Source organism: Oratosquilla oratoria, chromosome 20, assembly GCF_046742065.1.
Source record: "Oratosquilla oratoria isolate Oo_2021 chromosome 20, ASM4674206v1, whole genome shotgun sequence".
Classification (NCBI taxonomy): domain Eukaryota; kingdom Metazoa; phylum Arthropoda; class Malacostraca; order Stomatopoda; family Squillidae; genus Oratosquilla; species Oratosquilla oratoria.
Genome location: NC_134796.1, coordinates 34,010,403 through 34,037,144, shown reverse-complemented (window position 1 = coordinate 34,037,144; position 26,742 = coordinate 34,010,403). Strand labels below are relative to the sequence as shown.

The 26,742-nt window shown below is 37.1% G+C and overlaps 1 protein-coding gene across 2 annotated transcripts in view; it reads left to right on the top strand.

Moving 5' to 3' along the window:
* LOC143036450 (uncharacterized) overlaps window positions 1-26,542 on the top strand; it is a 38,670-nt gene extending 12,128 nt beyond the window's left edge. For both annotated transcript variants that reach the window (XM_076203823.1, XM_076203822.1), the window contains one exon: window positions 21,253-26,542. In XM_076203823.1, the coding sequence (XP_076059938.1) occupies window positions 21,270-21,668 (399 nt within the window). In that variant the 5' untranslated portion in view covers window positions 21,253-21,269 and the 3' untranslated portion in view covers window positions 21,669-26,542. The remainder of the gene's footprint in view (window positions 1-21,252) is intronic.
* The last annotated feature ends 200 nt before the right edge of the window (window positions 26,543-26,742 follow it).

Here is a 26,742-nt window from a genome sequence, read left to right as displayed (position 1 = left end):
TGGCATATCTTTATAGTAAATGGCAATTGCTAATAAATTCGTTTTGTTACCAAGCATGTCAAAATTTAATGGAGATTTGTCCATATTTCCAATATGTGACAATGGATATTGATGCTTTTTCTGTAGCTGAATGATAAACTGGTGAAAACTGCTTATTTTGTGATCGAGATCTTTTGGGAGTTTCTGGGCAATTTTTGTTTTCTCTCTTATTACTAAATTTTTCCTGTTCATAAATTTATTACACCACCCCACTGTTCCTTTAAAATCTTTACCTTCTTCCTTGTTCGATTTCGCCCATTTCAGAGCATGTGATCTTATTTTATTTCTGGTTACAATGTACCCATCTTGTCTCCGCTGGATTACCCATTATGCAACATCGTTTTCCAATTTAGGCCAACATACACTTCCACTTAGCATTGCACATTTCTTTTTGGGCATTTTTCTTAGATCATCCTCCTTCTTTCTCCATTCTCGCACCATCCTCTCAGTTACATCGAGTTTTCTTGCCGCAGCACAATTGTTCGAATCCTTGGCTACTTCTATAACTTTTAATTTGAAACTTGCCTCATATTTTCTCCTTTTAGTTGGTGGCTCCATGATTGATATGGGCAAGCAGCTGATAAACGCAAGATTGTTGTGTGCCAACCGTTGTGTGCGGTGGAGTGAGCTACGTCGAACCAGGAACGTAAACAAATAATTTTTGTTAGTTGACGTGTGTTCTCAGAAAATCATGATACATGATTTGCTTTGTTATTTCATTTATTTTGAATTTATAAGGATACAGTAAGTAATTTATCTGGTATAAGGATACAGTTAAGTAATTAGAAATAAAAGAGAAAAGTGGAAAAAACAGCTGATAAGCATAATCAAAACAATTCTTTTTGTACAGTAGGTTTGATACACTGATGCTTTTGTAATTTAGCAGTCGTCTTATACTACCGATATGAGATAAATTCATAAAAATTTGCTCTAATTTTGTACCTCGTCTTATACAAAGGTCGTCTTATACACAGAAATATACGGTAAATAAGATTGAAGCCCATGGTATAGGAAGAAAAGTGTTTGAATGGATTAGAGCATAAATTAGTGACAGAAAACAGTGGGTCACCATTAACAGTGTAAAATCCAAATGGGGGAGTGTTACTTGTGGAGTTCCCCAGGGCTCAGTACTGGGTCCCTTATTGTTCATCATATACATAAATGACTTGGACAATGGGATTATTAGTGATTTTAGTAAGTTTGCAGATGACACTAAAATAGGATGCCAAATCAGGTCAAGAGAAGATGCTGGGATATTGTAAGAAGATCTTAACAAATTGTTCACACGATTGGTGAAATGGCAAATGGATTTCAATATCTCAAAGTGCAGTGTGTTAAACATAGGTTTACACAACCTTAGATAACACCTTTTTAGAGAAAACTGAGTGTGAGAGAGACTTGGGAGTTCTTGTGAGTCCTGATCTTAAATCCAGGAAACAGTGCATTAGCACCAGGAATAGGGCTAACAGAGCATTGGGTTTCATTGCTAGGATGGTTACAAATAAAAATGCAGAGGTAGTTATCAAACTGTATCTGGCATTAGTTAGACCAATCCTAGACTATACAGTAATGGTCTCCATCCTATAAAATAAATATAGGTTCACTAGAATCAGTACAGAGGAGAATGACCCAAAATGATACATGGGCTCAGAAATCTACTGTACAAAGACAGGCTTAGGTACCTTAATTTACACACACTAGAAAGAGGCAGAGTGTAGGGTGATCTAATAGAGGTGTTCAAATGGATTAATGGCTTTAACAAGGGTGATGCAGACAAGTTCATCATATTAAGGCAACAGGGCAGGACTTGCAATAATGGACTTAAATTGGACAAATTTAGGTGTAAGAAGGAAATAGGCAAGAACTGGTTTACAAATGGAGTAGTCAACAAATGGAATAGACCTGGTAACCATGTAGTGAGTGCTGAAACTACCAGTAGTTTCAAGAGAAGGTCAGATAACTTTATAGATGGGGATGATAGGTGGTAATGGACATGGACCTGCCTAGTGTAGGCCTTATGATCTCTTGCAGTCTCCTTCTTATGTTCTTAAGGTAATGACTGTCATTATGAGCAAAGAATTAAGCATTAGTTTAGTACTTTATAGTATTGTTTTGTGCCATTTTGGGGGGCAAACATTGAATTCTCACCAAAAACTAATATCAGGAGCAGATCTGGATAATGCACTCTTAGTGACACTGTGATATTTGGTACAGTTTGAGTAGCTCACATGTTTGCTTTATATGGCATCATTATAGAGCCTAGAGATGCGACTCTTGGAGGCTGAATCATGGCCCATTGCTGTGGTTGCATTGAACTGCTCTGGGACCAGCAACATGTCTCTTTGATCTTCTATTGAGGCCAGAATGGGTGGCCTTTCCTGGTTCATAAAGTCAAATTGGATGTGCTGCCTGAAATGAACCTTTGAAAGAGGGTGTAGCGATGATATATATATACGCCGCGTAGGTAGTCACCCATAGTACATAATTACACAATTGCACTGGATTAGGTTATGTCAGATCATGCAGGATCACACTGTCATAGGCAGGTGTGTGTGGCTGGCACATCAAGTATAGCCGCATGGGCAAGACATGTGCTCCACGTGACCACGTCACATGGTTTGTATGATACTCCCCTCTTAAAATGGCCTCGGTTTAAGAGGGAATTCTGTATGTGAGGGGCTACAGGCCATCTCCACCAGAGACATGTTGAGGTTGCCCCAGATGGCTCGATGAATGTTGGGCGTAGGATTGTCTAGTGTCAATTTTGGTGGCCGTTGTTGATTGCAATGCAGTTTGCAGTGGTCAAGATGGGCCATCTCTGCTGGAGACATGATCATGATGAGGTTGCCCCAGATTGCTTCAATGAGCATTGGGTGTGTAGATGTCTAGCATCGATGGAGGTGGCTGTGGTTGATTGTGGTGCGATTTGGAGGGGCATTGAGGCAGGAGCTGTTGTGCAGACCAGATGTTGGTGACATTGACCAGTGACCTGTAATGAATGAGAAAATCAGCACAAAGGAGAGGCGTCTTGACGTCTGCCAAGATGAAGCTCCAGGAATCATGGCGACTCCTGAAGGTGATATTCAGGTCTGCAGTGCATCAGATCACAGTCGTCAAGTGTTGTTGTTGTTGTAGTTGGCGCCTGTAGGCTGGTGCTGCTGCAGTGGTGGAGGTTTTGTCCTTGATGTTGCCAAGGACAGATCGGACAGGTGCTGGTAGGCACAGGAACCACATCTGATGGAAAATGTTGATGCTTCTGCTGGTTCCGTCGGCTGTGTAGGAGGCGGGTGGTAGACAGCATCACGACATATGCTGCGCTTAGTTTAATGTCCCTTAGTGATTGTTGGGAGAGGTGGAGCAGTGTTGGGGGCGGCAGCAATGGGAGATGGGTCTGTGGTTCTCACTTGGGTCACCAGTGTAGCAATGATGTATTGTGAGAAGAGAAAGAGGTTTGGTGATTTTGTCTCCTTTATTATTAACCTATTCAACTCATTCATGCCAGCCGCTCGTTGTGTAGATACGAAAAACCGGATATGGTAATGTACTTTATAAGAAACCTATACATATATATAGTTTTTTCCTCTGTAGTCATGAGAGACACTGAAATGCTTTCATATTCTTCATGCTAGCCCTTGCTATAGACAATTAGATCCTAGATTTTAGATTTCAAAGTATGTCCTTTTTTCATCATGTCATCTGAGGTTAAAGGGTTAAGGTATAACTGAACTGATTTTACATGCACCAGGAGCCGATATATATATATATATATATATATATATATATATATATATATATATATATATATATATATATATATATATATATATATGCCGTGTAGGTAGTTACCCATGGTGTCTAATTACATAATTGCACTGGATTAGGTTCAGATCATGCAGGGTCACACTGTCATAGGCAAGTGTGTGTATTTACCTAGTTGTATTTTGCGGGAATGGGAGCTATGCTCGTGGTGTCCCGCCATTGTATCTCACAGTTTGCTCTTAAACTCATGAATGGTTTTTGCGCACACTGTTTTTTCATCCAATTTGTTCCAAGTGTCCACCACTGTATGTGGAAAACTGTTTATCTTCAGATCTCTTCTGTAGCTATGTTTTTTCATTTTCTTTCCATCTACTCTTGTGTTTCTCTTGTCCCAGTTTAACAAGTCCTCTCTATTGAGTATTTCTGTGCCCTTCATGATTCTGTAGATGGTCAGTAGGTCACCTCTCTTCTTTGCTCCATAGTTGGTAACTCCAGTTTGGCCAATCTCTCCTCATATGACAAGTTTGCAAGTGCAGGTGCCATTTTTGTGGCTGCTCTCTTTCTATTTTCTTTATATTCTTATTGGTACTGGGTAACCACAATGTTCTAGTCTAGGCCTTATCAGTGTGACCAATATTTTTTTTTTTAATAATTTCTTTGTCCAAATATGTAAATGCCACTTTTATTGATCTTAGCAGGTTGTAGGATTCTCCGATAATTTTGTATATCTGTTTATCATACGACAAATCATTTGAGATTATTACACCCAAATCTTCTTCGGATCTCTCCTTTATCTCCTTGGTTCCAATTCTATATTGTCCTGATATTCTATTTTTACTTTTTCCGAACTCCATAATGCTACATTTGTTAATATTGAAGTCCACTTCCCATGTCTGACTCTAGTTTCATACCTTATTCAGGTCTTCCTGCAGTGATTCACAATCCTTTTCAGTTTTTACTGTCCTTAACAGTTTGGTGTTGTCTGCAAAGAAGCTCATGTAACAATTCAAATCATCATCCATGTCATTCGCATAAATAGCAAACATTATTGGAGCCAATACAGATCCATGTGGTACTCCACTGATCACCTCTTTCCAACCTGAATATTTTTCTATGAGCACTACTCTCATCTTTCTACCAATTAGGAAGTCCTCCATCCATTTTAGTAGGTTCCCTTGTATCCCTCCTATATGTTCCAGTTTTTTTTTAATAATTTTTTTGTGTGGTACTTTGTCAAAAGCTTTTTGTAAGTCCAGGAAGGCACAATCAGCTCATCCATTCCTTTCTTGCACTATGCCTATTAATCTTGAGTAGAAACATATTAAGTTTGTGGTATATGAGCTTCCTTGTCTGAACCCAAATTGTCTTGGGTTTATTATATTATTGTCTTCCAGGTGTTTTACCCATCTATTCTTGATGATTTTCTCACAAATTTTGGCTATAGTGCTTGTTAGTGAGACTGGTCTGTAGTTAGTTGGTTCTTCCTTGTTTCCTCCTTTATATATTGGTACAATGTTAGCATCTTTCCAGTCTTTTGGTATTTTTCCATCTTAATAAAGTGAGCAATTTATTATGTTATGTATTTTGTCTGTTATTTCTTCTTTGCATTCTTTTAGAATCCAATTTGCCATTTTGTCTGGGGCATGTGATTTCCTGACATCAAGGTTTGATAGATGTTCCATTATTTCTTTTTGTGTTATTATTATCTCGCTCATGGGGGGAGATTGCCTTTCATTTCCTTCGTCCCAATATTGTCCTTTCTCTCTAGTGAAAACAGATTTGAAGTGATTATTCATGACTTTAGCCATTTCTAATTCTTCTATGTATTCTATATTCCCTTGGCGTGGTTGGCATGTCAGGTATAGCTGTGTGGGTGAGACATGTACACCCACTCCTCGTTTAACGTCCTACTCGGTTAACGACAACTCGGAGTAATGACGGGCTTTATGACAGACCAATATTCGTTTAACGTAAATCTCCCGAAGTTATGACGTCATGTACGATAATTAAGTTGGCTGAGGCAAATTTGTATGATGTTAAATGAACTTGTACGGTGGATATTAGCTGTGAGGTAAAGTGTTCTGAAGCTTAGGTCTACATTACCATCCTGCAAGCTGGAAAAACTACCTGGGGTACAATATATACTGGTAGTGGTAAATTTTTAGTTTCGACCAAGGGCGCAATATAGCAATAGAAAATTAATTATTGATTTTGTAAATTATAATGTATCAACGTAATATGCAATTTTGTGAGCGGAAATAAAAAAAAGGTGCTAAAGCAAATTTCGTAAGTAACGAAGTCATGTCGGACGAATGGTACACCATGTTTGTTATGATAGATGCCAATGTCGAGGAAATGAAAGGATGATACATTCGCCTAACCTAAACTAAACTAACCTAACCTGTGTTTGATAAATCATTACATGCAAATTAAATGTCATCCGGCTCGTCCTCGTTGTCGTCGTCGTGAGAGACGTTGGCAGACGACAAGATGGCGGCCCGATCCTATGCTACCGACTTCGTTCATTTGCATATTTTCTTGTAGCATGGTATTTTTTACTTTCATTTCTGCCCACAAAATTGCATATTACGTTGATACATTTTAATTTACAAGATTAATAATTTTCTATTGCTATATTGCGCCCATGGTCGAAACTAAAAAAATACCTCGGTATTCAATATGGAATGTCAGCATACGCGGATTTGGTCATATATGGTAATTTCGGGAACGTAACCACTGTAAATAAACAGTAAATAAAGCTTTAATGTACTGTATAAAAGAGGGAAATACATGAAAATAAAGATACATGTATTGCATGTATACATGTACGTATATGTATACACTTTTGCTTAACGACCAATTCGGTTAACGACGGCGCGCTGGTCCCAATTGTCGTCGTTAAACGAGGAGTGGTTGTATTCACCTTGGTCTTTGGATCACGTGTTGGACTTGTGATCGACAGCTATTTCCCTCCCAGAAGAGAGCTCAGAGCTCATATGACCGATCTATGGGTAATGCTATGACCTTACACACACACACCCACGAGAGTCAGAGTAACGACCCGAAGCGTAGCGATACTGAAATAATTTCGGCCCTGGGCAGGATTCGAACCAGGTACTGCCATACCTCTATACTGGCAGTTCAGTACTCTATCAACCATGCCATGTAGTTTATACAAAGGAAACAAATGGGTGATGGATAGCTATGTCCTGTACAAAAGGGAAGAGGCACTTTGTATTTACCTAGTTGTATTTACCTAGTTGTATTTTACGGGAAGGGGAGCTATGCTCGTGGGGTCCCGTCTTCATATCTCATTTTATCTAAACTATTTTTAAATTCATGTATTGTTTTTGCACACACCACTTTCTCATCTAACTTGTTCCAACTGTCTATTGCTCTGTGAGGAAAGCTGTTCTTTTTCAAATCTCTTCTATAGCTGTCTTTTTTTATTTTCTTTCCGTGTCCTCTTGTATTTCTGTCATCCCATTTTATCAGATTCTCTCTATCAGTAATTTCTATGCCTTTCATGATTCTGTAAATAGCTATCAAATCTCCTCTCTCTCTTCTTTGCTCTAGTGTCTGTAGTTTAAGTTTTTGTAGTCTCTCTTCATATGATAGTTTTGAGAGTGTTGGTGCCAATTTTGTAATTGCTCTTTGTATTCTTTCAAGTTTTTTTATACATTTTTTTGTACTTGGTGACCATATCGTTGCTGCATATTCCAATCTTGGTCTTATCAGGGTGATTAGGATTTTCCTCACCATTTCTTCATCCAGGTATGTAAATGCCACTTTGATTGTTCTTATTAAATTATAAGTTTCTCCAAAAATCTTATTTATATGTTTCTCAGGTGACATATTATTCATAACAATGACTCCCAGGTCCTTCTCATTTTCTACTTTTTTTATTCCTTCTCCCAAATTATATGATCCTGTTATTCTGTTTTTGCTTTTTCCAAATTCCATTATACTACACTTTTTTGTATTGAACTCCATCTCCCACTTCCTACTCCATTCTTGTACTTTATTTAGATCTCTCTGTAGTGATTCACAATCTTCTTCAGTTTTCACTCTTTTCAGTAATTTTGCATCATCTGCAAAGAAGCTCATATAGCTTTCAATTCCTTCATCCATATCATTAATATATATAGCAAACATTATTGGGGCCAGAACTGTTCCCTGCGGGACACCGCTTATTACTTCATTCCATTTTGAGTGCTGATCTCTTATCACTACTCTCATTTTTCTTTCTTGCAAAAAGTCTTCCATCCAATTTAGCAATTTACCTTGTATTCCTCCTTCATATTCTAATTTCTTAAGCAACTTCTTATGTGGTACTTTGTCAAAAGCTTTTTTTAGGTCTAGAAATGCACAATCAGCCCATCCATCTCTTTCTTGTATTATATCTATTAGCCTTGAATAGAAACATATTAAATTGGTGACGCATGATCGTCCTTGTCTGAATCCAAATTGCCTTGGATTTAGTACGTTGTTTTTTTCCAAGTATTTTACCCATCTACTTTTGATAATTCTTTCACATATTTTTGCTATTGTACTTGTTAGAGAGACTGGTCTATAGATGGTAGGTTCTTCTTTATTTCCTCCTTTATATATAGGTACTATATTTGCTTTTTTCCAATCTTCTGGAACTTTTCCTTCTTTTAAGGAACTGCTTATTATGCTATGTATTTTGTCTGCCAGTTCATTCCTGCATTCTTTCAGAATCCAGTTTGCTATTTCATCTGGCCCATGCGATTTTCTGACATCAAAATTACCCAAGTGTGTCAATATTTCATTCTTTGTTACTTCTATTTCTTCCATAGGGGGGACTTTTTCCTTCCACTCAATCTCTTCAGGTTGTATATTTTCCCTTGTAAACACTGATTTAAAATGTTTGTTCATAATTTCTGCCATTTCCATTTCCTCAGTGTATTCAACTCCTCCTTGTCTTAATTTCTCCAAGTCTTGTTTGTTTTTCAGTTTATTGTTTACAAATCTGTAGAATAGTTTTGGTTGATCTTTACACTTTTCTATAACATCTTTTTCATATTTTCTTTTTTCCTCTCTGCACTTTTGTACATATTCATTTCTATAACCAGTATATATTTTCCATTTTTCAGGTCTTCTGTCTTTTTTCCATCTGGTCCAGGCTTTGTCTCTTTTGTCTTTTAACTCCCTACAACTTTTGTTGTACCAGCATTTTACATATTCTTTTTCTTGTTTTTGTCTTGGGACATACTTTTCCACTCCTTTTTTGTAAATTTTTGTCAAAATATTCCATTTCTCTTCCACTGATGTTTCTTCTTTGTATATTTCTTCCCAGTTTTCTTGTTGGAAGAATTCTCTTATTTTATCAAAGTTTGTTTTTTCATACATCATTCTTCCTTTTCTATATTGTTAATTTCTTTTCATATATTTTTCTTCATTAAGTTCCAGTTCAATCAATATGTGGTCACTTTTACCTATTGGTGTTTTATATTCAATCTTGTCCACTATTCTAGGTTCAGATGTAATTATTAAGTCTAGCCTCGATGGTTCTTCTTCATTTCTATACCTAGTGTTCTCTTGTATCCATTGTGTCATTGAATGGTCAGTAATCATCTCAAGTAGAGCATTTCCCCATGAGTCATCACCACTCTTTACTGTCATTTCTTCCCAGCAGATTTCTTTGCAATTAAAGTCGCCCATCATAACTATTCTTCCTCCGTCTTCCATTATTTTAGTTAATGCTATCTTTGTGTCCTCTAACATACTTTTATGTTCACTCTCCTCCCATGAGGCTGTTTTCGGAGGCACATAATTGATCACAAACTTTCTGCTCTTCTTATCTCGGTCTTCCACTTCTATCATAATCATCTCTACTGTATTCTTTCCATATATGACACCTTTCACGTTTATATCCTTCTTAGTCAGGAACATAACTCCACCCCCTTGTTTTTTCTCTCTGTTTCTAATCCAATAATTGTATGTATCATGTCCTACACTGTTGGGTGGTAGTGGGCCTTTTAATTTTGTTTCTACAATTCCCATTATGTCCGGTTCTTTTTCTTTCAAATAATCATTCAGTTCATTCAATCCTGTTATCAATCCATCTATATTTGTGTAAGACACTCTTAGTTTTCTGCCACTTCCATTGTGTTCTCTGTTTCCCTTATGTTTTTCTTTAGTATGTCGAACTGCTTTATTTTCATGTTCACTACTCTCCAATAGAATCTCTCTTTCTCTGACTCCGTTCTTTCCTCGTTTTTTGCCTTAGCTTCAATTCTTTTCTGCTTTTCTGCCTCTCTTTCCTCCTTATTCATTTCTCTTTTTATCCATACCTTTTTATATTGATCATTTGTTGCTAGTTTCCCTGTCTTGGATAGAATTTTCTCTGCCGTTGTTTGTGACCTGAATTTAATCTTAATTGGTCTGGTCTTATCTGTACTATATTTTCCGAGTCTGAATTTTTCCTCAATTTCCTTTATAATTTCTGGTTCATCTTCCTGGACTAATTTTAATAAACTTCTTACTCTTTCATTTTCCTCCTTGATTCTTGCGGTTCTATCTGGGTTATGTTTCTCTTCCATTCCTAATATAATTATACATTTCTTTTTGTCAGCTAATTCTCTTACTATATTCTCCTTCTGTCTCATCACTTTAATAACTGAGTCTTCATTATGTTCTTTCAATTGCTGTTTGACTATGTCAGTGAATGAAACCTCATTCCCTTCTTGGGTTGTTCTCCAATTTTTAGCTTCTGTAGCTATTTTCTCTCTGTTTTCATTACTATTCTTCTTCAATTTCTCATTCTCCTCCTTTACATTTCCTAACTGTCTTTTTAGGTCCTCTATTTCTTCAGTTAAGTTTCTGTTAGCCTTCTCTAGTTGTTCCAACCTTTCAATTCTCTGGAAAATGGAGTCTACATTACCTAACTTACGTTCCAAGTCCTCGATCACCTTATCAACTCTCTCCTCTAGTCTTATCAGTCGGGGGGGGGGGGGTTGTGTCCCCCCCACCCTCTTTAAATCCCTGGAACATATTCTCGTCACTTTCTTCTGTATTGCTCCTCTCTATACTTCTAATCTTTACATTTTTATTAGACATTTCATCCTCACTCAGTCTTTTGTTTACCTTTCGCTTGTCTGGCTGGGCCAAGTCTACTCCCTCCTCATTTCCTTCCATTTCCCTCAGTAATCCCTCCCCTTTTCCTCTTTCCCTACTTTCCCACTACTCCACGAGCAATTTCCCCCCCACCCTGCAAAAACACTAGGCACTTCTCTTTGCGTTGGGATCCACAGACTTCAGTTTTCTTCAGAACGTCATCCAAGCCGTCCATTCGCTGAAGTGTGTGTGTGTGTGTGTGAATGTATATATAAATGGCAATCTCTCTGACACATCCAACAAGCAGCATCCCTTGACATAATGTATTCACTCTCCAGCCACAACATGGGAAGTCATCCATCCCAATGACCATAAAGAATGCTGGCAAAAGAGTATTCAATAGCTACAGGAAAGGATATAACTCGGACCTTGCACCAGAGATTGCCTCCCTCTTAAAAAAGAATTACTTCAACAAGTAGACATCACAAGAGAAATAAACAACAAAAAGAAAGTATTGGAAGTATACAAAAAAAAGATTGTAGGTAAAATGTTGATTACTATAAAAAAACATTAAACAAAATTAACCCATCCATCACCCATGAAACAGTTGGTGCAACATGAGGAAAGCTTGCATCACCAAAGTAGTAGTACAATATCATTAACAAACACTTCTCCAAAACAAGTTTCAAACTTGCATCTGGAGAAAATTGAAGATAACCAAAAGACACAAGAAAAACAAACAGATGCTGCCTTCCTTTTTTTAATAAAGATGTAAAAAATACAACAAAGAAAAATTAAATCCCATGCAGAAGGTCCAAACAAGATTTCAAGTGTCCATCAAAATGCCTTGGCTTAAAAGCAATAAAGTAATAAAGGCTTTCAGATAACTTCAACCACTATTGGAAGCACAACAATCTGGAAAAAAGCACATATAATCCCTATCTTAAAACCAAACAAACCACCAGAAAACCTAGCATCCTATAGACCAGCGTTTCTCAACCAGGGTTCCCCGGAACCCTAAGGTTCCGCAAAAGATCCCTAAGGGTTCCACGAGAATAAGCGAGATAAGCTAATGCACTTTTGTTTTTTGTTTTAATTTCATATATGTAATATAATTAAACACGCACGACATATTCTTGGTTATTGTAATAATGTAATATAGACATCATCCTATCTAACCTATTATTATGGTGAAAATAAAATGAAAGATATGGTATAAATTTTTTTTTTTTTTTTTTTTTGTGCAGGGGTTCCTTGAGACATGCAATTTATTTTAAAGGTTACACAAGGTTATACGAAGAAAAGACTGATCCCAGAAAGGAAGAAGAAAAGAAAAGAAAAAATCCTTTAACAGACGTGGATTCAAGGAGATCCACTACACCAGGACAGTTCTCACAAATATCACTCGACAAAAAAATCACTAAAAGGCATTTTGATGGACACTTGAAATCTTGTTTGGACCTTCTGCATGGGATTTAATTTTTCTTTGTTGTATTTTTTACATCTTTATTAAAAAAAGGAAGGCAGCATCTGTTTGTTTTTCTTGTGTCTTTTGGTTATCTTCCTATTTTCTCCAGATGCAAGTTTGAAACTTGTTTTGGAGAAGTGTTTGTTAATGATATTGTACTACTACTTTGGTGATGCAAGCTTTCCTCATGTTGCACCAACTGTTTCATGGGTGATGGATGGGTTAATTTTGTTTAATGTTTTTTTATAGTAATCAACATTTTACCTACAATCTTTTTTTTGTATACTTCCAATACTTTCTTTTTGTTGTTTATTTCTCTTGTGATGTCTACTTGTTGAAGTAATTCTTTTTTAAGAGGGAGGCAATCTCTGGTGTAAGGTCCGGGTTATATCCTTTCCTGTAGCTATTGAATACTCTTTTGCCAGCATTCTTTATGGTCATTGGGATGGATGACTTCCCATGTTGTGGCTGGAGAGTGAATACATTATGTCAAGGGATGTTGCTTGTTGGATGTGTCAGAGAGATTGCCATTTATATATACATTCACACACACACACCCTTTCACCGAATGGACGGCGAGAACTGGTGTTCCAAAGAAAAAGGAAAAACTACGTGGATCTCAACATCCAGGAAGTGCCTTTTTGTATTTATAGGGAAGGGGAGTGCTCGTGGAATAGTGGGGAAGTGATAGGGAAGGAGAAGGGAAGGGATATTGAGGGAAATGGAAGGAAATGAGGAAGGGGAGGACTTGGTCCAAGAGTCCAGGCGGCTTGTAAACAAACGCCGAACGGATGACTTGGATTTCGATGATGGGACTAACAAAATTGTAAAGATCAGAAACATAGATAAGAGCAGTTCAATGGAAGGTGAGGATAATAATTTCCAAGGATTTAATGAGGGGGCGGCGGATACCAACCTCCCCCGACTGGCAAAACTGGAGGAAAAACTTGAACAAATGACTGAGCATTGGGAGATTAGGTTTGGCAAAATGTCAAAAATTGCCGAGAGGTTTGAAAAATTGGAAGAACTAGAGAAGGCAAACAAAAACTTAACTGATGAAATAGAAGAACTAAAAAGGCAGTTAAGAGAAGTAAAAGTGGAGAATAAAGAATTAAAAAAGAACAATAGAGACAATAAAGAAACAATAGCATAAGAGGCAGAGGGGTGGAGGAAGATACAAGAAAATAGTAAAGTTGCATTTTCTGATATAATTAAACAGCAAATGAAAGAACAAACTGAAGACTCAGTTATCAAAGTGATGAGACAGAAGGAGAATATTGTAAGAGACTTAGCAGACAAAAAGAAATATATAATTATATTAGGAATGGAAGAGAAACATAACCCAGATAGAACCACAAGAATCAAAGAGGAAAATGAAAAAGTAAGAAATTTACTAGAATTAGTTCAGGAAGATGAGCCAGAAATAATGAAACAAATCGAAGAGAAATTCAAACTCGGGAAATATAGTACAGACAAGACCAGACCAATTAAGATTAAATTCAGGTCACAAACGACGGCAGAGAATATCTTGTCCAAAACAGGGAAACTAGCAACAAGTGAACAATATAAAAAGGTATGGATAAAAAGGGAAATGAATAAAGAGGAAAGAGAGGAGGAAATAAGGAAAAGACATGAAGCTAAGAAAAAAAACGAGACCAGAACGGAGACAGAAAAACAAGAATTCTACTGGAGAGTAGTGAATATGAAATTGAAGAAATGGAAAATAACAGAGAGAAACACAAAAGAAACAGAGAATACAATGGAAATAACAGAAAGTTAAAAGTATCCTACACAAATATAGATGGATTAATAACAGGACTGAATGAACTGAACAAATATCTGAAAGAAAAAGATCCGGACATAATGGGAATTGTTGAGGCAAAATTAAAAGGTCCACTACCACCCAACAGCATAGGACACAATGCATATAATTATTGGATTAGAAACAGAGAGATAAAACAAGGGGGTGGAGTTTGTTCCTGACTAAGAAGGATATAAGCGTGAAGAGTGTCACATATGGGAACAATAGAGTAGAGATGATTATGATAGAAGTAGAAGATAGAGATAAGAAGAGCAGAAAGTTTGTAATAAACTACGTGCCCCCAAAAACAGCCTCATGGGAAGAGAATGAACATAAAAGCATGTTAGAAGACATAAGAATAACACTAAACAAGATAATGGAAGATGGAGGAAGAATAGTTATGATGGGCGACTATAATTGCAAAGAAATCTGCTGGGAAGAGATGACCGTAAAGGGTGGAGAAGACTCATGGGGAAGTGTTCTACTTGAGATGATTACTGACCACACAATGACACAATGGATCCAAGAGAACACCAGCTATAGAAATGAAGAAGAACCATCGAGACTAGACCTAATAATCACATCAGAACCTGAAATAGTGGAAAAGATAGAATACCAGGCACCAATAAGCAAAAGTGACCACATATTGATAGAACTAGAACTAAATGAGAAAAAATACATGAAAAGAAATGAACAATATAGAAAAGGAAGATTGATGTATGAAAAAGCAAATTTTGATAAAATAAGAGAATTCTTCCAAAATGAAAACTGGGAAAGAATACACAAAGAAGATACAACAGTAGAAGAGAAATGTAATATTTTGACAAAAATCTATAAAATAGGAGTAGAAAAGTATGTCCCAAGACAAAAACAAGAAAAAGAATATGTAAAGTGCTGGTACAATAAAAGGTGTAGGGAGATAAAAGACAAGAGAGACAAAGCTTGGGCTAAATGGAAGAAAAATAAAAGACCAGAAAAATGGAAAATATATACTTGTTATAGAAATGAATATGTACAAGCATGCAGAGAGGAAAAGAGAAAATATGAAAAAGATGTCATAGAAAAATGTAAAGATCAACCAAAACTATTCTACAGATTTGTAAACAACAAACTGAAAAACAAACAAGATTTGGAGAAATTAAGACAAGGAGGAGTTGAATACACAGAGGAAATTGAAATGGTGGAAATTATGAACAAACATTTTAAATCTGTGTTTACAAGAGAGAACATACAACCTGAAGAGATTGAATGGAAAGAGAAAGTCCCCCCTATGAAAGAAATAGAAGTAACAAAGAATGAAATATTGAAACACTTGAGTAATCTTGATGTCAGAAAATCGCATGGACCAGATGAAATAGCAAACTGGATTCTGAAAGAATGCAAGAATGAATTGGCAGACATAATACATAGCATAATAAACAGTTCCTTGAAAGAAGGTAAAGTTCCAGAAGATTGGAAAAAAACAAATATAGTACCTATATATAAAGGGGGAAATAAAGAAGACCCTAACAACTATAGGCCAGTCTCTCTAACAAGTACAATAGCAAAAATTTGTGAAAGAATTGTCAAAAATAGATGGGTAAAAAAAAAAAAAGAAAAATGTGCTAAATCCAAGACAATTTGGATTCAGACAAGGACGATCATACGTCACCAATTTAATATGTTTCTATTCAAGGATAATAGATATAATACAAAAAAGAGATGGATGGGCTGATTGTGCATTTCTAGACCTAAAAAAAGCTTTTGACAAAGTACCACATAAGAAATTGCTTAAGAAATTAGAAACTGAAGGAGGAATACAGGGCAAACTGCTAAATTGGATGGAAGACTTTTTGCAAGAAAGAAAAATGAGAGTAGTGATAAGAGACCAACACTCAAAATGGGATGAAGTAATAAGCGGTGTTCCACAAGGAACAGTTCTGACCCCAATAATGTTTGCTATATATATTAATGATATGGATGAAGGAATTGAAAGCTATATGAGCTTCTTTGCAGATGATGCAAAACTATTGGAAAAAGTGAACATGGAAGAAGATTGTGAATGACTACAGAGAGATCTAAATAAAGTACAGGAATGGAGTAGGAAGTGGGAGATGGAGTTCAATACAAAGAAGTGTAGTATAATGGAATTTGGAAAAAGTAAAAACAGAATAACAGGATCATATAAATTGGGAGAAGAAGGAATAATAAAAGTAGAAAATGAAAAGGACCTGGGAGTCATTGTTATGAATAATATGTCACCTAAGAAACATATAAATAAGATTTTTGGAGAAATCTATAATTTGATAAGAACAATCAAAGTTGCATTTACATACCTGGATGAAGAAATGGTGAAGAAAATTCTAATCACCCTGATAAGACTAAGATTGGAATATGCAGCAACGATATGGTCACCAAGTACAAAAAAATGTATCAAAAAACTTGAAAGAATACAAAGAGCAATTACAAAATTGGCACCTACACTCTCAAAACTATCATATGAAGAGAGACTAGCAAAACTTGAACTACAGACACTAGAGCAAAGAAGAGAGAGAGGAGATTTGATAGCTATTTACAGAATCATGAAAGGCATAGAAATTACTGATAGAGAGAATCTGATAAAATGGGATGACAGAAATACAAGAGGATATGGAAAGAAAATAAAAAAAGACAGCTATAGAAGAGATCTGAAAAAGAACAGCTTTCCTCACAGAGTAATAGACAGTTGGAACAAGTTAGATGAGAAAGTGGTGTGTGCAAAAACAATACATGAATTTGATAATAGTTTAGATAAAACGAGATATGAAAACGGGAGACCATGAGCATAGCTCCCCTTCCCGTAAAATACAACTAGGTAAATACACACAAAAGTGCCTCTTCCCTTTTGTACAGGACATAGCTATCCATCACCCATTTGTTTCCTTTGTATAAACTACATGGCATGGTTGATAGAGTACTGAACTGCCAGTATGGAGGTAGGGCAGTACCTGGTTCGAATCCTGCCCAGGGCTGACATTATTTCAGTATCGCTGCGCTTCGGGTCGTTACTCCGACTCTCGTGGGCGGGGAGTTGGGTGTGTGTGTGTAAGGTCATAGCATTACCCATAGATCGGTCATATGAGCTCTGAGCTCTCTTCTGGGAGGGAAATAGCTGTCAATCACGAGTCCAACACATGATCCAAAGACCAAGGTGAATACATGTCTCACCCACGCAGCTATACCTGACATGCCAACCACGCCAAGGGAATATAGAATACATAGAAGAATTAGAAATGGCTAAAGTCATGAATAATCACTTCAAATCTGTTTTCACTAGAGAGAAAGGACAATATTGGGACGAAGGAAATGAAAGGCAATCTCCCCCCATGAGCGAGATAATAATAACACAAAAAGAAATAATGGAACAGCTATCAAACCTTGATGTCAGGAAATCACATGCCCCAGACGGAATTGCAAATTGGATTCTAAAAGAATGCAAAGAAGAAATAACAGACAAAATACATAACATAATAAGTTGCTCACTTAAAGATGGAAAAATACCAAAAGACTGGAAAAATGCTAACATTGTACCAATACATAAAGGAGGAAACAAGGAAGAACCAACTAACTACAGGCCAGTCTCACTAACAAGCACTATAGCCAAAATTTGTGAGAAAATCATCAAGAATAGATGGGTAAAACACCTGGAAGATAATAATATGATAAACCCAAGACAATTTGGGTTCAGACAAGGAAGATCATATACCACAAACTTAACATGTTTCTACTCAAGATTAATAGGCATAGTGCAAGAAAGGAATGGATGAGCTGATTGTGCCTTCCTGGACTTACAAAAAGCTTTTGACAAAGTACCACACAAAAAAATTATTAAAAAAAACTGGAACATATAGGAGGGATACAAGGGAACCTACTAAAATGGATGGAGGACTTCCTAATTGGTAGAAAGATGAGAGTAGTGCTCATAGAAAAATATTCAGGTTGGAAAGAGGTGATCAGTGGAGTACCACATGGATCTGTATTGGCTCCAATAATGTTTGCTATTTATGTGAATGACATGGATGATGATGTGAATTGTTACACGAGCTTCTTTGCAGACAACACCAAACTGTTAAGGACAGTAAAAACTGAAAAGGATTGCGAATCACTGCAGGAAGACCTGAATAAGGTATGAAACTGGAGTCAGATATGGGAAGTGGACTTCAATATTAACAAGTGTAGCATTATGGAGTTCGGAAAAAGTAAAAATAGAATATCAGGACAATATAGAATTGGAACCAAGGAGATAAAGAAGGAGAGATCCGAAGAAGATTTGGGTGTAATAATCTCAAATGATTTGTCCTATGATAAACAGATTACAAAATTATCGGAGAATCCTACAACCTGCTACGATCAATAAAAGTAGCATTTACATATTTGGACAAAGAAATGGACTCTTAATCCCATCCCCGTCCCATTTTTTGTTGCTATTTTACGACTCAAGTGGAAAGACTATGTGGTAGCATTCTCTTCCCCCACCACAGGGTAGGCGAAAAAAGGAAATGAATATTCAAAGAAATGGTACAGGACAGTAACAAGGGGTTAGGGGACACCATAACGGAGGGACATGCATTACAAAATATAAAGTTACTGCTGTTATACTTGTTCTCTTTCACCCTGAATAAATATAATGTCACAGAAAAAATAATCAAGCCTGTTCACATAATCTATCCACTTCTTTTTTTTTTTTTGTGCAAAGAATGTTTACAAATGATCAATTTCTAAATATCTAACAAAAAAGGAGAACACCTATAATAATGTGGACACTACTACTTCACGTCATCATTCATGGTGACCTCTGACCTTGGACAGAAGTGCCCAAGCCATGTACTCCTCTGCCGCTGGTTTTTAAGTACTCCTGCAACTTGACACTCACACGAGAAAAGTCTGAATTATGTTTAAATCTTATCTAATTTAAGATAACCTACTTATTGGTTGAATTTAACATCAATAGGGATTTTCATTAAGGATGGCGAACAAATATGGCTTGTGCTAGAATGTGGCTTATGGCACCATATTTGCATCTCTTTGTGTCAGTGATGCATCATGGAACATGACATATCCCCCTTTCCTGGATAAAAACGTTTAAGCCTGTGAAGCAATGCTTTAACATTTTGTATCAGGACGTGACAAGGCGTCGGCTACTACATTTTGTTTTCCCGGGATGTGTTGAACACTTAAATCATATCCCTGGAGTGCTAATGCCCATCGGGCTAGTCTGTAATTTTTTGGTTTCCTACCTATGATATATTTCAGGGGTTATGGTCACTCAAGATGATCACTTCATTATTTAAAAAAAAATCTGGAATTTCTTCAAAGCTCATATGAGGCGGAGGGCCTCATTGTTCAGTAAGTTAAGGAATTGTTCAATTGTAAACACTTCCGTGACTTTCTCAACAGTCATTGTACCTTCTGCATGCATCCATTTGTCTAGGTCACTCCTCACATTCCTGGCTAGATCTATATGTCCATGACCAATATCCTTCCTGACTTCTTTGAATTTGTTTCTGAAATACTCTGGGGAAATCTCATATGCCTTTGATATTTCGCTCTTAATCTGATCATAATCATATATGCCATCTCTATCAAATACCATGTACACATTTAAGGCTTTTGGGGTTAGGCTAGTTCTTATCATTGCTGACCAGAAGTCCTTTCTCCATCCTAATTGTTTCACTATGCCTTCTAATGTAGAAAAGAGCAATTCTGGATCCCTTTCAGTAAATTTGGGGGTAAGATGACTCACTTTTATGATATCCTCTACACTTCCCTCACTACACACCCCAGTTGACCATTGCGCAGGCTGTCGTGCTCCAACCCTATTTGTTTCCCTTTGGGGCTCAGACCCCTATTTATATGTCATGGACTAGCCTCTGTATTTGAGTTGCTGTATTAAATCTCTGCCATGATTTGAACAGTTCCTTCAATCCAGTTGCTAATGTGATAATGCACCTTTTAAAGGGATTTTTTTGCTTCACAAGGACAAATGAAAGGGTGAGGTGCAAAACTATTTAATTCACAGGATATAAAAAATAATCAATTTACCATAGCCTGGTGTATATGGGATATGTGTGGGGCACAAACAAGAGAGTCAGAGAGACACCACTGTCTGCATCTCTTAGATTTATACCAAGACTGCACAACACTGCCAACGGCAAGTGCCAGCTTATTATAATTATCATCCTAATTAACCACTATTTACCTGACTTTACACAATCTATCCACTTCTTTGTTTTTGTGCAAAGAAGGTTTACAAATGATCAATTTCTAGTTATCTAACAAGAAAGGAGAACACCTTCTATAATAATGTGGACCCTACTTCGCATCATCATTCATGGCAATCTCTGACTGTGGACAGAAGTTCCCGAGGCCTGTACTCCTCCCCCACTGGTTTTTAAGTCTTGCAACTAGAACACTCACATGAGAAAAAGCCTAATTCACATTTAAATCTTATCTAATTTAGAATAACCTACTAATTGGTTGAATTCAACATCAATAGGCATTTTCATTAAGGATGGCGACCAAATATGGCTCGTGCTAGAATGTGGCTTATGGTGCCATATTCGTGTTTGTGTCAGTGACATGTCATAGAACATGACACCATCTTCAGTGTTTCTTCATGAGGGGACAGAAAGGGAGGGGTTGCTGATTAAATGAAGTGACCTTGCTGTGGATTTGTTGTCTTGCTGCATTGCTTTTGACCCAGGGCGATGGGCGAGATGCAGGGATGATCTGTCATCCAGGAGGAGCCAAGATGAGAGGGAAGGAGGGGTGGCAAATGGGAATGGAATGGGTAGGGACAAAATGGGTGGAAGTGGAATTATGCCTTTTGACTTTGGCTCCTTTGTAAACAGGGAGAAAGCCCTTGGTATATTCATATCAAATTGGGAAAAAAAATTCTGCATAAATATATACCAAGTTGGGAACCATTTGTCTGAGTAAATTTATACCAGATTGGGGACCATTTGTCTGGGTAAATTTATACCAGGTTGAGAACTGTTATCCTGGGAAATTTACACTAGGTTGGAAATCATAGTTTTGGGTTAAAATCAAGTAATTTTCTTTGTGTAACACTGCCTTTTCTCAACAGGTTGACCACCACTTACAATGAAACGACAGAGGGAGCCTGGGTCAGATGATGAACCATTGACAAAACGCATTAATGACCTTCACTTAGATGCAAAATTGTCTGGCAATAGTGCCATTGGAAATGAGCTTTCTAATGGAGCTTCCACATCACATCCACTGGAAAACGGCTTTGGACCAGAAATTGATCCAAATGGAAGTAATTGTCAACAGCACAATGTAGAAACAGCACTTTGCAATCTCTCAGACAGTACCCTCGAAGAAATGATTGCTCGGAGAGAGATTCCAGAATCCTTACAGTTGTGCTATCCAGCAGTCAACCCAACCAGTAATAATGTGTATTTTGAAGCAAACAGACAGTTACATGAATTACACATTGAAAGATTAAAACGTCTTGGAAAGTTGTATATAAACAAGTAAGGTGTTTTGTCTCCATGTCAGGTGGGTGTGGTATGTGTTGAGATTTTAGCAATTGTCAGGGTTTTTATAAAGCTACTTGGTACTACTCATAGGCAACCATTTTGTTACAACATCCGACCAAACTATTTTGTAATTTCTTGCTGTCAACAGAAATGTGTAGGAAATATAATTTTGTGCCAAGCTTTTACATATGTAAGTATTTGTACAGCAGATATTCTAAAATATAGTTACTTGCTATGACTTGATTATAAATGTTATTGGTGGTATGTTGTTTGTGATTTCTCAATCTACTACACAAAAGTTTTGTTGTGGTCCTTGTTTTGGCAGAAGTGGGGTGCATTTGTATAGTAGGACTTCCTAGGATCGTGTTCCATTTACCCCATCATTGTGCTCACTACCAGTTCCATGTTCATGGTAGAACATATCTTCAAGGTCATAATGCACTCTTGGAAATCATTTTCATTCCAGATCTCTGGTCATGGTGTGATTAGGAAACTTGGTGAATGTATATTTTGGATGTTTTCATAGTTTCATCTTGCATATACATTGTTTATGAAGTTTAGCTATTTTTATATTGTATACTAGCTATGAATTGAAATTCAAGGGGAGATATTTTACATATTTATTTTTATGATACTCATATACATAATTGGTTAGTAGTTCAGTTATAAACCATCGCAGGATCTTCCACCCATAGGGCTAGAACAACCAAATTTTAATATGAAAAGCATTTATTCCCAATTCATAGGCTGTCAGCTTGCCTTTATTTAGACATTAGGTATGATATAGTGCTATTCCAGGATTAGTCTGTATCTTGATAAGGAATAAAGAATGCCCTTGGGTGAAGTGTTGTTGTCAAGTGAATAGTTGTAAATGTTTGAGGTTTGTTAGGATATCCTACAGTTGTGGCACCAAAGTTGTATTGGTGGCTTAAACCTTAGTACCTCATGTTGTCACTGAAGCAGATTAACCCTGTCAGTGAGGTAGTATACTTCATAGAATTGCAAACAATTACCATTTGTTTTATTTTTTTCAGTTAAGGGGTGGTCCTGTTGACTGAATAAACCCATGAGTTGACATCCCCTATAGTTTGCTCCTTTACCACCAAAAGAGTGCCAAGGAGATGAATGAAAGACTGGTAGCAGTTGCAAGAAAAGTAAAAATGCCATCTGGTATGAAAAGTGTTAAGGTGCCACCCTTGATATTGATAATGCTAGTACATATGAACCAAAGGGCCTTTTCTCCCCTATAAGGGAGAATGATTGTCACCTCAGGTTTGAATAACTAGACACCTGCAGCCTTACAGCAGCTGGCAGTAGTTTTTACATCCTCTCCATAGATCTCTGGGAAGAGACATGGGACTGATGGCCAAGTTGTATGTTGTAGTGTGGGACTTGTTATGTCACCAGCTTGTTGTAGCAGTTGTAATAGTAGTAAGGAAGCATTTGCTGTTCGTCAGTTCTCAAGTGAAAAGGTGGAGAAAATACAGTTGAAATTGGTAGAGATCTTGGGCCCAGTACAGAGACTGTGTCGTGCACTTCCAGATGAAGATAAGGATGTTGATGGGTTTTGAAGATAAGTACCAGGGAAATTATTTTGATATTCATCCCATAGAACTCCATGTAAATGCCAGTGCAGGTTTTTGTCATTGGTCCTGTGCCACCCTTCACCTACGTAAAACAATTTTTGTTTAGTTTTGTTGATATTTACAAATTATGTACAGTTTTGAAGAGGTTGGTACAATAGAATTCAAAAAGAAATATGTTGGGCTGGATAAAGATTAATTAGATAAGCAGAACCCATTTTAAATCCAGATCACTAGATAAGCTCTTCAAGACAGACCACCAGACTCTGTTTCACTAACCCCCCCCCCACACACACACCACCACCACCACCACCCCTCCCCCCACTGACATCAGCCCTACAGAAAAATCCCTCTCAAGAGAAGTAAGAACCACACTGGCACGCTTACATTCATGACACCATCCAGGATTAAAACTGCCTCAAAATAGCCACAGAATCAGACTTTCCTAAATGTGACCATCAGAAGACACTGAACACCTCATCCTGTACTGCTTTACATTAATGGTTCTTTGACAACAACACAATATTTATTTCTTGAGTGACATATAGGTCTATCTGGTGGCTATAGCTGGTTACCTGGTAGCTGTGGGTCTCTAACAATAGAGGCCCAGGGGAATGGATTTATTTATCAGTATTCAGGCATTGTTAACCTATTTGGTTTGGGTTCTGCCCTTGACTGAAAAACATTGCCTGACATTAGGCAGAACAAAATATGTAAGAGCATCATCATCATCATAGGCAATGGGTTAATTGAACTGAGTCTTAATCCTATGAATGCCTGCAACTGAACAGGGTCATTGAAAAATGCTGGCTGTGATACTGTGAATGAATTTTTGTTGTGTGCTAATGCATTTTATATATTCTACTTTGGCAAGTGCATCTCATGTTTTATTCACTTGAAGGAACTTATCTGTGATCAGAAAAGGGCTTTGTTCATGATGGGCTTAATTTTTAACTGAATAGCTTTATGTTTGACAAAATGTATAAAGTGCATCTGTGATGAAGCACTAAAAAGTGAATATAGAGCAGAGTATTATTGAAATATGAAAGTACTTGCAAACCATACCAAGGAACTTATATTGTTCAATCAGTCTATTACCTCGCACTTCTCTTGTAGTAAGACCCACAGCACCCATTATTATCTATCTACATACCATGGGGTTTTCCCCCTTACAAGGGAGGTAGCCAAGTCTAAAGACACATACCCACTCCCAACCATTTCACTCCCTCCCATTCTACTCCCATCCTACCCTTTCCTCCCTCTCATCTTAGCTCCTCATGGATGATGGGTTATATATGCTGTTTTGCTGCATTGCTTTTGACCCAGGGCAGTGGTCATGATACAGGGATGACCTGTCATTCATGAACAGCTAATATGAGAGGAAGGAAAGGGTGGTGGAAATGAGTGGGTTTGCACCTTTTGACTTTCCCATTATTATATCACATCATATTACACAATTATATTGTAGCAGGAACCAACAACAGGTACTTGCAAGTGGTGGTCCTGTGAGATGGACGTAAGAGATGATCATCTCTTTGGTGCCCATCTTCAAACCCTGTCCACCATCTGGAGGTGCAGAATGTCTGCAGTGGTCCCAAGATATCTCTCTATCATCTTTAACTAAATTTCTTCCACCTTTTCACTTTAAGGTGAACCATGAATTGGTGACCGCTCTCCTCCTAATTCTTAAAGCTGGTAACATGGAAATGGCCCCACACAAATACAACACAGACAATAGTGCCGCAGTTCTTCCCAGAGGAATTGATGGGAGGATTCAGTGACCATTGCCAGCAACTCTGAGGCCTCAGGTTTCCAGTCAGCAAAACTTGAGGCAACAATTATTATTTTGCCAGTCAGCTGGAAGCTTTAAAGTAACAGTATTCTTCTGACTTACTTCTTTTTTTATGAAGTGGCATAGATAGTGGGAGTCTTTATTGCATATTTTTCTAGCTGCTACCAGTCATCTTTGTTCAGTTTAGGGAAACATTCTACCATTAGAAAATAAGAGCAACAGTCACACTAGAGTTTCTCCCCATATCAGAACCATAGGAGTATTCTGTGAAAACTCATGAGAATTCTGCAGTAATGTTGATTTTTCAATGCTGTAATCTGATATGTTTCAGGGAGTAAGTGTAGTGTGTTTGTAGCTTAAGATTTATTGTTATCTGTATGTTCATTTTGAGTCCAGTGTGTTTTTATTCTTGGTATTAGTCTTGGTTGTGCATTCTGTGAGGAAAGCAAATCTCTATGCAGGGAAAAGGTGAAAGTAACTTTTGAAGCAGGATTTTAGGTCTTGTGTTGACAAAATGGGTAAGTCATAATTGTCAACACAAAACCTCGAATGTATCATGCCATAGCTAAATTTTATTACAAGGTGCAGGCTTTGTTATGTTATTGTGATTTGAACTTTTCTGCATTGTTATCTTATGTAGATAGTTGTTGTTTAGACTGTTACTTAGTGTGACCAATTCACTGTGCTTTGGTGTTGATACCATTCCACAGTTTTTATTGAACAAATTACAAATTTTGTCTAAACTCCAGTCATTTGTTGTGTAGATCATTGTTCATCATAGTCCAGGTTACCAAGCAGTGTAGGTCAGATGAGAGCTGTCTTGTTTTATTTATATTGCTTAAATTCGAGTGTGATGTTCTACTTCATTTCCTTAATGATGGTTATCTCTTCCATCCAAAGATAAGTATGAAGCCCAGGGAAGAGAATTTTTTTTTCAGTATGACACAAGAATATCTGCTTCATATTGGTAGAATCATTGCCTGTCATGGCCATCTCCAAAAATTTTGTAACAAAGTTTAAGATATCTTGTCATTCAAGTTTCATTGTCATTAGACTTAAGCATTTTATGTATCTCTCTTCATAAGCCACAAATTGATAAATTGGAGAATGTGAAAAGTGAATCAGTAACATCTGTGAGAATGTTTTCCCATTATCATGTTTGTAGTTTGCCTTTGTTCTTATTTTGACACAAAATATGTTGCATTTATTTAGATCTTTCAGCACAACTGAACTATATTACTGATAGAAACAGTTGTTCCTTTTTTTTTCTCCTTTCTTTCCCTCCTAACCATGACTGTGATATTCTCTGTTCAGTGATCTGTGTCTTCCTGTGTGGGTGGTGCATATTGACCCTATTATGGATGTCAAGGAAAACTGTTTGAGTATCCAGTGTGGAAAGTATTGTTTCCTTCTTTAACTTTCATTGTCAAAGTATTAATACTGAAGAAAGATGTGAAATCTTTTGATTTTGTGAACCATAAAAATTACAGTAGAAAATGTGAATTTTTCAGTATTCCTGTGCAAAAGTGTATCTAGTTGACAGTTATCTGTTGAGTAATGAATTAGGCCTGTCATAATTCTGCCACCACATGAGATCAGCATTTCTTCTAGAAAAGTTGTGGCTCAGATTTAATACTTGTATGGGGATGACCATCCATGAAGAGCTAAGACGGGAGGTACAAGAAATGGGTTTCTGG